Raw genomic sequence first — 14,037 nt, 5'->3', positions numbered from 1 at the left:
TCTTTACACTGTCTTCCTCTGTCCTTGTCTGTGTCAGTGTCCCAATTTTCCTTTTTGATGAGGACACCACTTACACTAGATCAGGGTCCACCTCATGATCTCACTTTAGCTTAATTATCTCTGTAAAGACCCTATTTCCAAATAAAGTCACATTCTGATGGGCTGGGGGTTGGGACTTCAGTGTATCTCTTTGGGGGGGCACTAATCAACCCCTAGAAAGGACATTAGGGCCAGTCTGTATCAGAGCCATTTCCCTTCTTCCTTCCCATCTGATTAGCCAAGAGTGTGGGCTGTGGAGTCAGGCTGCCTGGGTGCAAGTCTCAGTTCTGTGATATGTGAGCTGGTGACTTAACAAGAGCCGTAAAATGGAAGTGGTGGTATGCACATCACAGGAAGCACTACAGGAGGGTATGCACAGTGCAGGGCTGGCATGGTGGGAACACCAGGAAGTGTGATGCTACCTCCTTTGATGGCCATTCTTCTTTTGAGAGAAAGGAATGATTAAAGTTGAAAAAATTTAGCCTGCTTCTTAGGGAAGAGATGGGTTAAGAAACTGGAGGTACAGGCAGCAGTCTTGGTGAGTGGGTTTGTCTCCTTGCATGGTGTGAAATTCTCAGGGCATTTCTGGGGAAGGAGCTTGTGTGTACCCCCATGTCCTCCCGAGGGGGTATTTCATTTCTTCGGCAAATGTGTAGTGAGCTGCAGTGGGCATTTGAAGAAGTGAGAGCTAGATGTGCAGGTATGTGGCAGGAGAGCACTCAGGTTGTGAGGACAGTAAGTGCAAAGGCCCTGAGGTGGGAGATCAATGGTTGTGGCTCACAAATGGGATGATAACAGGAGATGAGCATGTTTGACTTTTGTACCATGTGGATATGTGCAGTTATGTGATGAAACTACTCTCTTCACCAAAGAAAACTGTACAGAGGTATGTGACTCCCTTATGCAAGGTGGGATTGGCTAGTCAGTACCATCCTGCTCTTTGTTGCTACCCCTTTTGGGAGTTGCCATTTTATAAAGTAAGTTGCACCTTAAGGTTTTGGTTTTTTTTTAAGTGTTTCAATTTTTAACTAAATATATCTTTAAAAATTGTGTTCGCCACAAGAAGTAAAAGTACAACAGTATATAAAGGAAAAATTAAATATCCCCTATCTGCCCTGTGCATGTGCTCATGTGCACACACACACACACACTCTTCACTAACAGCCTGGCCTGTGTCTTCCTGTATTTCTTTACAAGTCACATGTGGGTGGTGGTGGTGTGATGTTGCTTGCTTGTCTTTACAATGACAGTGTAGGACTGTGCAGTATACATGTCATCTCTCTCCTTCCCTGCTCTTCTACCTGTAGTTCACAGACATTCCTCCAGGTCAGTGGGTCTTGACTGGTCTCCAGCTAAAGGCTCCCGGATTTTCCTTAGTGTGGGTGCCCCACAGAATCTTGTCTTCTTGGCAGGCGACCTATAAAATCTAGGGCTCCTGCTGTACAGTTCCACTCAGCGTCACTCAACTCTGGATGGACTCTGTGGATTCCCTGCGCCCATACCTTATCTTCCACTGGCCTGTCGGCATGAAGTGACGGATTTAGAAACTTTGGGACCCCACTTGACTGATTCATACCCACAATCACTTGGTCACAGAGTGCTGTGGCCCCAGCTCCAGAACACGCCATCTGCCTGTCACTTTTCCCACAGTCCCTTCCACCAGCACCCTGACTCCAGCCTTCAGTTGCGGCTTAGCCAGGCCTGGCTGGCCTCCCCATCTCCAGCCTCTCTCAGGGCCACAATGTCCCTGAGGCTCTTCGGGGATCTTGCGTTCCCTCACTTGTATCTTCTCACCTTGAACAACCATCAGAGGACCATCACTACTCAGACCTCGTCCTTGCTGGAGGATGTGCAGGTGTGCTTGCAGTATTCCAGCACCCTCTCTCTCAGCTCTGCATCTGAGGCTGGAGGGCCCTGTGCACCTGGCATTCTTGCTTTGGAAAAGACTTTGCGCTTCTTTTTTTTTTTTTTTTTTTTTTTTTCAACGTTTATTTATTTTTGGGACAGAGAGAGACAGAGAATGAACGGGGGAGGGGCAGAGAGAGAGGGAGACACAGAATCGGAAACAGGCTCCAGGCTGTGAGCCATCAGCCCAGAGCCCGACGCGGGGCTCGAACTCACGGACCGCGAGATCGTGACCTGGCTGAAGTCGGACGCTTAACCGACTGCGCCACCCAGGCGCCCCAAGACTTTGCGCTTCTTAAGAGCTTTGCCTCTGCTGTATGTGTGTGCATGTGTGTGCGTGTGTGTCCATCTGCCCCCACTAATCCTGGTTTCCATCTCTTTGTCCCCCCACAGTGAGGGTTCCCTATTTCATTGACTTGAAAAAACCGCAGGATCAAGGTTTGAATCACACGTGTAATTACTACCTCCAGCCAGAGGAAGACGTGACCATTGGAGTCTGGTGAGTGCTGGGCAGTGTGGCCAATGTCATCCAAGACGATTGTGCATCCATTTTTATCTTCACCCTCCTCTGTTTCCAAAGCAGAGATCTTGGCTAAATTTGATCCTAATGGATGGAACATGATGAGATGGCACCAAATTCTGTTCTGAGATTTTCAAATAGCGAAGGCTTTGTGAACCAGGCTGTTTGTTGCAGAGAACTTTATTTCCAGGGGGAAAAAGGAGAGTATGAGTATGGAATCATGAGCACAGGTTCGAAATGCACCCTTTCTTCTCAGAGAAGGGAGCATCTAAACATTGGAGATAGCTGGATTTCTTTCATGTGCAGCACTCCCAGCAGTTGATAATGATGGTGTTTGCTATCTTCCTCATATTTACTTTTTTGAGCCACAAATTTAAATTGGATGTAAGCTCTGTGACTTCTCTGTGACTCCTTGGAATCTATTTTCATGTTTTTTTCGCTGTGGAAAAGTGGGTGTTTCTGAAGAACTAAATTAAAATTGACCAATTTTCTGTGGTGTTTTCCTTTTTCTCTCAGAAGCAGCTCAGCATCACTGCCCCTTTATATGGCTGGGTTTCCCTTTCAGTAGCCATAATGTCTCTCTCTGCTGTCACAGAAAACTGCTGTGTATGTGAGATACTTCTAAACAAAATGCTGTGGGTGGCTTCCCAGTGTGGGCTGTGGGGAAGTTCAGGCATTTCAAATGGTCCTGGGTAAAGAATATAAAATAGGAAGGGAGATTATTGTTCTAGGAATTGATGCTGGCACTAGTCTTTTGTTATTGCTGGTTTAATTTAATCTTGCATTTGCTGACCAATGTGTATGCATGGGACACTTTGCTCTTCTGTCTTCAGTCAGAAGCTTGGCGTGTTTTGCTCAGAGCTCTTTGGTGAGGGAATTAGTCAGCTCTCCTACTGGTTAGTGTGGTCTGTGCTTTGAGACACAGGGAGTTAGTGGGGACCTCTTCCTCAGGTAGGGCAGTTATATAGCAGGAGGGGTGTTTGTGGTGCTGATAGGCTGAAAGCTCTCACAGCAGTCACACAAGAAGGTTGTACTTAGTGACAACAATGGTGAGACCAAGGGTAGTGACAGCCAGGCTGTATGTTGCTGGGGCCCTGCTGCCTGCCCACGTCTGCACCCTGTGTTTTCATGAGGACTGTGTGGGCCCTCGGGTGGCAGTAGGCTTGTTCTCAGTTGCTTGTCTATGGGCATAAACTCTCTACCTGGCAGAGGGCAGGAGAGCCCTGGGAAAATAGGGTCCCTTCGCTCTGACTGTGACCTTCCCTGGCCTTTAGGAGCCTCCGGTTTGGAGTAGGCTGCTTCCCGGAAGTGAATCAGCTTCAAGCACCTTTATTTTTTGTATTTAATTTTGTTTTAGTTTGTTTATTTAGAGAGAGACAGACACAGCATGAGTGGAGGAGGGGCAGAGAGAGTGGGGGTAGAGAGAGAATCCCAAGCAGGCTCCATGCTGCCAGTGCAGAGTCCAATACAGGGCTCAAACTCATGGAACTGTGAGATCATGACCTGATCCAAAACCAAGAGTCAGACACTTAACCAACTGAGCCATCCAGGTGTTCTCCAGCACCTTTAAAATGTGCCTTTCCATCCCATGGATTTGTAATTGCCAGAGAGTGATAATTATGATCAGAATCACCCAAAATGCAAACCTCTGGAATGAACGAAAGAAATGTTAGAAATTAAATACTAAAACTTAAGAGCTAGAAAATTTAAAAAATGGCCATTTAATACTTTCAAACATTCTTGCTAATAAATGTATGCTTTACAGACCCTCTTCTGTGATTAACAGTATTTGTTGTGGACTGACTTCAGATTAACCGGAGCATCTCCCTGGAGGACAGTTCTGGCCAGAGAGACCGAGCCCACCTGCCTGGCCAGGTGTGGGATGAGTCAGGCTTATTGCCAGTTCATCCACACAGCATGCCAGCCTGCAGCATCTTCTCCTACAGAGATGGGTCTGCTCCCAGATGCCTTGTGAGCAGGCCCTTGAATGTGTTGTGCATTAGAAAGGGTGCTTTAAGGATGGCCAGGCTTCTAGTCCAGCTCATAAAGATCAGTGTTGCTGAATTAGCACCCATGATAGCATGAACTATCTTAAGTACGTTGTGAGTTAAATTGTGTACAGTTTAAAAATATAGGTATGTATGAACATTAAAAAAAATTTTTTTTAAGTATAGGTATGTATAAGAGAAAATGATGTTACTTGGCTAGTATTTATTAAGTGCTCATTCTGTGTAAGGCCCAGGTGAAGGCCTGGTGACTGAGCCAGAATAGATTGTACCTTACAGAACTCCAGTTCACATGCGAGAAACCCTACCTCATACTCGCCCCTGCCCCACGCAACTGCTACCAGAGGGAGCTTCTGTGGTCCAGAGGGGGCCCAGGTGCAAGTCAGGAAATCTGTCAGAAACCATCCCTGTAGCTTGAAGCTCTGTAGTTATTTCTCCTTGTGATGAGGGCAGTTTGTCTCTCCAGCCCTTCTGTCCTGTTCTCTGCTCAGTTGTGACTCTGTTCCTCCATCATTCTACCAACAATTGCCATCATTTGATTATGTCACTCTGCTCTGCTGTTTCAGGCACACTGTCCCTGCCGTCTGGTGGAAGGACGCCCAAGGAAAGGACCAGATGTGGTATGAGGATGCCTTGGCTACCAGCCACCCTATCATCCTGTACCTGCACGGAAATGCAGGCACCAGGTGAGGAAGAGGAGCCCACACAGTATGTCTTCTCTGATTGCTGACTCCTTTATGAAGTGGGAAGGTCCTGGCCCAGTTGGTTCTACTGATCCACTGCAGTGAGGGAGTGTGCAGACAGTGGGGCCATGGAGCATCCTGAGAACACAGGAAAAGGCAGTGTTTATGGAGTTTGGGGAAAAGGGGTCAAGGTGAAACTTTCATGAAGCAGTGTCCCTATAGGCTCAGAGCAAAGTGGGCTGTGTGCATGATGGGCCCAGGTGCAGTTTCCTTGGGAACTCCTTTTTTTTTTTTTTAAGTTTATTTATTTATTTTGAGGGAGGGAGCACAAGCAGGGGAGGGGCAGAGAGAGAGAATCTCAAGCAGACTCCACACCATCAGCACACAGCCTGACTTGGGGCTCGAGCCCATGAACCATGAAATCATGACCCAAGCCAAAACCAAGAATCAGATGCCTAATCAACTGAGCCACCCAGGCACCCTGGGAACTCCTGTGTTAAGCAGGTATGGGAAGCTGTGTCCAGAAACCCCTTATGTGAGCCTGGCACCTAGGTAGAGTGGAGGAAGCTGTGTCTCTGTCATAGTGACCCAGATTCTGGGCCAGAGTGGGTGTTTCCTTCTTCCTGATAGAATTTAAAGGGCAAAGTGAGGGCCTGTGATTTAGGAAATAAGTTTCTCTGAGTAAGGAACAGTGGTCCCTCAGAGGGGTCATTGTGACACTTTAGGACTGCAGCACCCCTGCGGAATGCTGTCTCCTGTTCATCAGCCACCCCTGTCATCCCACGGTGAGGGTCTGTCGTCCCACCGTGAGGATCTGTTGCCCCAGGGGGTGCTCTGTCATCCCAGGGTGGGGGTCTGTCATCCCAGGGTAAGGATCTGTCATCCCAGTGTGAGGATCTGTCATGCCAGGGTGGGGGTCTGTCATCCCAGGGTGGAGTCTGTCATCCTAGTGTGAGGGTCTGTCATCCCAGTGTGGGGGTGTGTCATCCCAGTATGAGTGAGGATCTGTCATCCCAGTGTGGGGGTCTGTCATCCCAGTGTGAGGCTCTGTCGTCCCAGTGTGGGAGTCTGTTGTCCCAGTGTGAGGATCTGTCATCCCAGTGTGGAAGTCTGTTGTCCTGTATGAGGAGGGTCAGTCGTCCCAGGGTAAGTATCTGTTGTCCAAGGGTGGGGATCTGTCTTCCCAGTATGAGAGTCTGTCATCCCACTGTGAGGGTCGCAGACAGTCTGGCACTTTCTCACTGGCAGGCGTGCCCGTCTGCAGGCAAAGGCATACTTCCTTGCAAGGGGCAATGATTGCTGAGAGGTGGGGGTGAGGAGGGGTGGCCAAAAGCAGAGGGAGGCCAGAGGCACCCCAGCTGGGTGTGCGCAGACAGGCTTGTCAGTGCTGTCACATCAGCTGATGAGTGTGAGTTGTCTATCCCAGCTGTAAGTCAGTGATGCCAGTGTGTCCTGCTGGGCCACTGCTGAGGCACTGTCTGTACCAGGCAAAACCCTTTGCCCAGGTTTATCCCAGGTGCTTTTCAAGAGTGGCTTTAGTGATGTGTCCTTCAGATTAGCTGGGAGGGTCTGTCATCCCAGGGTGGGGGTCTGTTCCTTCTACCCATGTGGTTGACCTTACAGAAGAGTGTCTGGAAGAGCAGGGTGAGGAGGGAGGAGGTGCATTTTCTGAACAAAGCAGTGCCTGAAAACCTCCAGGAGGGTCACTGTTGTTGCAGCTTCCTTAGGGTGTGTGAGAAAGAGCCAGCAGGAGCCGACAGGAGGAAGGGCCACAGCAGGGTCTGGGTGAGGGTCAGTGTGGCACCTTGGCTGGGGGGATGTGATTTTATAGGCAGAACCAACAAGGAGATCAATTCATGGGCCTTTCTGGAGGGGCAAGGAAAGCATGGTGGTGTTGGAGCAGAGGGGCTGCACAGTGGACACTGCAGGAAGTCCAGGAAGTGAAGCCTGCAAGGATGGTGTGTGAGCCTGGAGAGCAGAGTGTGTATCTGCAGAATCATGCATGCACTTGGCAGTTTGCTTTCCTCTTTGTCTGGGACAAACTACAGTGGGTTTCTCTTCTGCTTTTCAAAGAGTAAGTGGTTACTAATAGCTCTGGTAGCATCTTTGTATAAATGAGGGAAGTTCATAGTTTACTGGGAATAAGCTTCAGTTAAGCAATGCCAGTCGCATGGTAAAAAAGAGTAGCCTAAACTTCCGGTTTGAAGGAGCATTGAGACTTTGAAATTGTTGCTGCCCCCTCCCCGTCTCCCCAGAGACTGCCTACATAGACCTGCTGGCCACCCCTTGGCCTAGCAGGATTGCAGTGGCCCTGGCTCCCTGGGGTCCAGTCCCTGGCTACTGCCTCACATTTTATCATGTGCTCAACCTCTTCTTTTTGTGCAAGGTAGGGAATTTGAACAATCTAGACAAAAGCCACCATGAATGCCTCCAAAGATAACTGAAAACATTTTACATTATTTCCTTCTGGTCCTGAAATTTATTCCCTTGTATTTCTGTGGCTTCATTGTATTGGTTTTCCTCCTTTGTCTCATCCTTGTCTCTCTCAGTGACAGTCCCTGCCCACACACACACACACACACACACACACGCACACATACACACCCAAAATGGCCAGAGTGCTCTTAGCTATAAAAAAGGAAAACTATTAAGAAGGCTAGACAGGGTGAGCCTGCCCATTGACGCACTTTCCTTCCTGAGGCAGCCCCATCCCCACTTTGGTGTCTGTCCACAGTAACAGCTGACCAATAACTGGACAGAAAGTGTGAGAAGGGGTAGATAGTCCTCGGACAAAGAAGTGTAGACACACATAACAGTTCGGGTGCACAAAAGCCTGTTCGGCCTCAGTAATAAGTGTCCACTACACGCTAGTGTGTGAGTGTGGGGCTAGGAGATGGGCCAGGGCCCCTCTGAAGACGGCTGGGCAGTAATAGTTAAGCTTATGATCACACACACCTTCTACCCAGCCGTTCTGTGTGTAGGAACATATTCCACACATGGATCACACGTCACGTTTGCAAAGGGATATCAGCACAGGCTGGACATGGCAGCAAAACTCAGGTTAACAGCAGATAGGAAAGAGCCAGAACAACTGCAAGATAAGGCAGAGGGGAACTGCAAATACTGCAAGTTGGCTGTGATTTACTGAGTGAAAAGTGAGAGACAGGGGTGCCTGAATGGCTTGGGTGGTTAAGTGTCCTGTTCTTGATTTTGGCTCAGCTCATGATCTTGTGGTCATGAGATTGAGCCCACGTTGGGCTATGCACTGAGCCTGGAGCCTGCTTGGGATTCTCTCTGTCTCTCTCTCTCTGACTCTCTCTCTCTCTCTCTCTCTCTCTCTCTCTCTCTCTCTCTCTCTTTCTTTCTCTCTTTCCCTCCCCGACTCATACTCTATCTTTAGAATAAATAAATAAGCATTTTTTTTTTTTTAAGTGAGAGGCCGTGCTCGCTTCGGCAGCACATATACTAAAAAAGTGAGAGGCAGTAGAGTATGTGGCAGGTACCTATGGTAAAGAAGCACCTTCGTCTCTGCCTACGTGGTGGTCCCTGACATGGGGGACTTGAGGGAAAAGCTGGATCCTGGGCAGGAGTGAGGGGCGTACTGTGCATTCTTTTGTGTCTTCTGGATTTTGTATTGTACGCATGTATTACCTAGTCAAAAATACAAGTATGGTAATAAATAAGAAATATCCCAAAAGTACTAAGGCTGTCCCTTGCTTGGCATGGTACTGTCAGAAATAAGCTTGCAGCCACTTAGGGTGTCCTGCAGAGGAGGTCACCTATCACCATTGACCCTCTTTGTATGTATTGAAGGAACAAGTCACTACAGACCCAGACACTCCAGTACTGACCCTGGGGCCTGCCTTCTTTAAAAGATGTGCTAACACCCATTCTTGTTTCCTTTTCCCTGATTCTTTAGAGGAGGTGACCACCGAGTGGAGCTTTACAAGGTAGGTGAGGATGGCACACAGTTGTATGACAAATAGTGTGGTGACCACAGGCAGAGTGGGGTCCTCAGTATGATGACGGGTGGAGTGGGTCCACAGTGTGATGACAGATGGAGTGGGGTCCACAATGCGGATGATGAGCAGAGTGGGGTCCACAGTGTGATGACGGATGGAGTGGGGTCCTCAGTGTGATGATGGGCGGAGTGGGGTCCACAGTGTGACAATGGGCGGCATGGGGTCTGTAATGTGGATGATGGGCAGAGTGGGGTCCACAGTGTGATGAAGGGCGGAGTGGGGTCCACAAAGTGGATGATGGGTGGAGTGGGGTCCACGGTGTGATGACAGGCAGAGTAGGGGTCCACAGTGTGATGATGGGCAGAGTGGGGTCCATAGTGTGATGACGGGCAAAGTGGGGTCCACAGTGTGATGGACAGAGTGGGGTCCACTGTGTGACGATGGACAAGTGGGGTCCGCAGTGTGATGATGGGCAGAGTGGGGTCCACAGTGTGGATGATGGGCAGAGTGGGGTCCTCAGTGTGATAATGGGAAGAATGGGGTCCACAATGTGGATGACGGGTGGAGTGGGGTCCACAGTGTGATGATGGGTGAAGTGGGGTCCACAGTGTGACGATGGGCGGGGTGGGGTCTGTAATGTGGATGATGGGTGGAGTGGGGTCCACAGTATGATGATGGGCAGAGGGGGGTCCACAGTATGGATGACAGGCAGAGTGGGGTCCTCAGTGTGATAATGGGAAGAATGGGGTCCACAATGTGGATGACGGGTGGAGTGGGGTCCACAGTGTGATGATGGGTGGAGTGGGGTCTGTAATGTGGATGACGGGTGGAGTGGGGTCCACAGTGTGGATGATGGGCGGAGTGGGGTTCACAGTGTGGATGATGGGTGGAGTGGGGTCCACAGTGTGATGACAGGCAAAGTGGGGTCCACAGTGTGATGATGGGCAGAGTGGGGTCCAAAGTATGGATGACGGGCAGAGTGGGGTCCTCAATGTGATAATGGGAAGAATGGGGTCCACATTGTGGATGATGGGTGGAGTAGGGTCCACAGTGTGATGACGGGCAAAGTGGGGTCCACAATGTGGATGATGGGCAGAGTGGGGTTCTCAGTGTGATGACGGGCAGTGGGGTACTCAGTGTAAAACAAGCAAAGCAAAATACAAAGTGTGTATGATGTGCAGAGCGGTGTCCATATGGTATAGGAACGAGAGAACATCACCTAAATGTTTCCCACTGCTCTTCCCAGGAGACATGAACACAAGTGTGTCCCTCCAGTACTTGTGAGAGTTGATCTGCATTGGCCTTTCCAACACTGCCTTCACGGAAGCCATTACCATGGAGTGCTTCCCTATAATGCTGCCTCTAGGGAGAGCTTCCAAAAGCAGAATGAATGAACTTTGGGAATCAGATGCCAGATATTGACAATTATATTAAAGGCATTTGAAATTGTTAAATGCTGTGTTTCTCCTATAAAACAAGTACTACTGAGAGCAAAAGTGGAGCCACACTTCTGCCAAGTTGCAGGGTCAGGAGCTCTGCCACATGGAAATCTCACCTCTGCAGGAGGTGCACCAAGGAGGAGGCCCACAGCCGACCTGGGGGAGGTGACAGTGTGTCTCCTAGGCAGGCTTTTAGACCCTCACTTCTGCCTGCTTGTCTTCTTCAGAAGCTTGAGTCTCAGAGCCTGAAACGTATAGTTGACTCCAGAGTGCCAGGGCCTCACCGCGCCATCTCCCAAGTCCTCTCCTCACATGGGTGGATGTCTGCATTGGCTAACCCAGCAAAGAGGGACAGATGCAGATGTGTGGGAATATCTGTATCATGTGGGCACTGCTCTGTCCTTCATACACCGAGGACAGGGGCTGCTATGGGCTCTTGGTGGGTTTGTTTCCTCGAGTGAATTGGATCAAGTCAGAGAGGGGGTGTGCTTGCAGAGCTGTGGTCCCCAGTTGAGGTTTGTATTCACAGAAAGACTTCCTACCCGGAGCAGGTGTGACCCTGGAGGTGCAGGCTAGGCAGGCAGCGTGGAGCTGGAAGGAAGTGCTGTAGGCCGCCCTGGGGCAGCCTAAGGAGAAAGGAGCACACCGCCTTGGGTGATTTGGGGGAAGTTTGTGCCTGGCAGCTTTCACTTGGCTCTGGGCACACTCCAGGAGGGCTCAGGCAAGGGCTGTGAATAGTTATCTAATGCAAGAGATCATACAGTCTGGAGGAATTTTGTTCTTATAACAGAAAAATTCAACAGAAACTTAAAGTCTGAGAAATGCTAGGTTGCAGTCAGAATCCCAGATGCAGTCTCTGCAACATAGAGGCCCTCCCCCTGGGTCTCTGGTCTCTGGGTGTCTGCCCTGTGAGCCCATGTGAGTGTGGAGGTACTCTAGCAGTCTCACCTGTGGGAGAGCCATTCTTCCTATATTCCTGAGGCAGAGGGCACACCCGTGTCCTGTAGCAGCAGTTGACATCTGGGTTTTATAATGGGGAATGGGGCAGCATGGTACCAGTCTTTATTAAGCTCCCATTGTGTGCAGGGCACTAAGACTGAATTAGACTGGGTTTAGTCGGAGGCAAGTTGCCCTCGATCCAGGATGCATGGATTTGTTGCCCAGATATTTATTTTTCACTTTACAGGTGCTGAGTTCCCTTGGTTACCACGTGGTCACCTTTGACTACAGAGGTGAGTTCTTTTGCAAGTGCGTGTCTGGGCCCTCCCAGTGCTCACTTCAGGGTCTGCTGTGCAGGCATCACCCTGAGAGGCTTAAACAGTGCTAGCAGCTTGTGGTGCCCCAACCTGTGGTGATGACAAATGCGGAAAGGTGGTGGAGGGACCGTGTGTGTCCTTCACACAGATGCAGGGCATCCTTCCTAAAGTGGAGGCTCCGGTGCCTGGAACCCCAGCATATATCCTCTGTCAGCAGCATTTTCAATGTAGAAAATACTGTCTTTTTTCTTCTTTATTGGATTCAGAACCCCCCAAAGCTGGTCAGCAGACACAGTTTATAGGCAGGAGAGCTTGTCTTGCTGAAGTTCTGAAAGCAGGAAAAAGAACTCTTAGGAGAAGGTAGATTCTTCTTCTTGCCCCTTAATATATTTTCTTTCTTGAATGAATCAGGGGGCTTGCCCCTGAAGAGATTGAAAACCCACAGTTTGATGTGTGCACCTTAGTGAGCCAGGAAAATACTTTGTGTTGACTGGGAGAAGTATAGGCCTCCTGTAGTCTCAACAGCAGAGGTCAGAAGTCAAAGGGCTGCTTGGCCAGCTTAGCCTGATCTTGTGGGGTTGGGCAGCGGTGTCGATACCCTCATGGCAAGGATATGGGGGTTGTGTTAGTTTCTTCTTGCTTCTGTAAAAAATTACCACAAACTTGATGTCTTGAAACAGCACAGAGTTATTATCTTGCAGTTCTGGAGGTCAAAAGTACAAAATCTTTAGCCACTGGGCTGAATACCAGGTGTTGGCAGGGCCAGTCCCTTGAGGAGGTTCTGGGAGAATCTGATTCCTTGCCTTTTCCAGTTTCTCGAAGCTGTCCTTGTTCTTTGACTCATGGCCTCTTGGGTCTGGTCACTCTGACCCTGTCTTTTGTCTTTCTCTCTCACTTGTTATATAGACCCTGGTGATTACTTTGTACCCATGTGGGTGAGCTGATAATTGCCCATCAGTTCACTGATCAGTGGCCTGAATTCTTTCTGCATCCTCAGTCCCCCTGCTTGCCCACATAATTTAACATATTCATAGGCTCCAGGGATGAGGACAGAGACCTCTGTGGGGGCTGTTATTCTGCCTAAAACAGGGATGATTCTTTCACAGAAGAATGTTCCATCATGATGAAAATTCTGGGCTGGGAAAAACTGCAGATAAAGGATCTGGAAAGTAGTTTACCCACTTATCCTTTTCTCCATGCTAAAAAGGGTTTTCTATTTTTGCTGAGTGCTGGAGAACTGAGGGTGATGAGAAGGGGTGGCCTTCGTCCTTGTTCATCTCCCTGTGTTTCTACCAGGAAGTGAAATCCCTCATAGCACTTCTTCTTTCCAGTTCTCACTGAGTTTCTGCATTTCTAAGCCCACCCTCTGACTGTGTCTCCCTATCCTGGTCTCTGTCTGTCTGTGTCTCCACATTTCCCTGTCCTTGGGTCCCATCCTCCCATCCATGCCCTAAGCCTCTCAGTCTGGCATTATCTCCTGCGTAGTCCTTTCCCTAATCTGGCATTTGGGATGCCCAGGGGAGGTGGCATGTACACACGAACTGTGGGTTTTGCTTATGCAGCAGAACTGGCTTTTTCTGAGCCTTGTGGTGCTTTCAGATCATTTGATGATGACTCACTGCTGAGTTGCTGGAAATGACAGTGGCACTTGCCCTTTCCAAGAGCCCAGGGGGAGGGCCCTGGGGGAAGATACAATCTGGGGGCACAGATTGTTAGCTTTCTTCTGCTATGCTAAGAGCCCCTTCCCTTTCTGGGTCAGAGTTGCCTTGAGCCTGGAATCCATCCCTCTCCCTCACGCCCTCGTCTGGCTTCCCACATCTGTCTTTAGCTGGGCTATAGGTGGCGTGGAGTCCAAACTGGGCCCAGGGACCCCCTGGGACGCTCTGTCCTACAGAGGCTCCTGGGTGGGCTGGGGTCTCACTGACCTTTCATCTTGGGCCAGCCACCAGCAAGCCCTGAGCATTGGGGAGGTTGCTGTCCTTTTTGCTCGCAGGAATCTGTGTCAGACTGCCCCCATCTACAGTTGTTCATCTGGACTAGGATGAGAGTGTGTGGATGGCTGTTTGGGTTCAGGGGTTGTAACTGGGGTTGTGAGGAAGTGGGAGAAGTAGGAGCAGGCTTGTCCAGACACCCTGCACATGGGGCTATAGTTTGTGGTAGCAGAGACTTCCATTGCCCCAGACTGCCCTGGGCTGCCTGTTGAGAAAGAAAGGGATGAGCCTGCTCC

General features: G+C 49.6%; 1 protein-coding gene across 3 annotated transcripts in view; it reads left to right on the top strand.

The window, feature by feature from the left end:
- The window catches only part of ABHD12 (abhydrolase domain containing 12, lysophospholipase), a 90,123-nt gene that overhangs the window by 67,533 nt on the left and 8,553 nt on the right, over positions 1 to 14,037 (top strand). For all 3 annotated transcript variants that reach the window (XM_047852843.1, XM_047852842.1, XM_047852844.1), the window contains exons 3-6: positions 2,338 to 2,443; positions 5,037 to 5,156; positions 9,073 to 9,103; positions 11,741 to 11,786. In XM_047852843.1, coding sequence (XP_047708799.1) covers positions 2,338 to 2,443; positions 5,037 to 5,156; positions 9,073 to 9,103; positions 11,741 to 11,786 — 303 coding nt within the window. The remainder of the gene's footprint in view (positions 1 to 2,337; positions 2,444 to 5,036; positions 5,157 to 9,072; positions 9,104 to 11,740; positions 11,787 to 14,037) is intronic.

The sequence above is a fragment of the Prionailurus viverrinus genome, chromosome A3 (genome assembly GCF_022837055.1).
Source record: "Prionailurus viverrinus isolate Anna chromosome A3, UM_Priviv_1.0, whole genome shotgun sequence".
Lineage (NCBI taxonomy): Eukaryota > Metazoa > Chordata > Mammalia > Carnivora > Felidae > Prionailurus > Prionailurus viverrinus.
The sequence above is the reverse complement of the archived record's forward strand: the minus strand, read 5'-3'. Positions and strand labels throughout refer to the sequence as shown.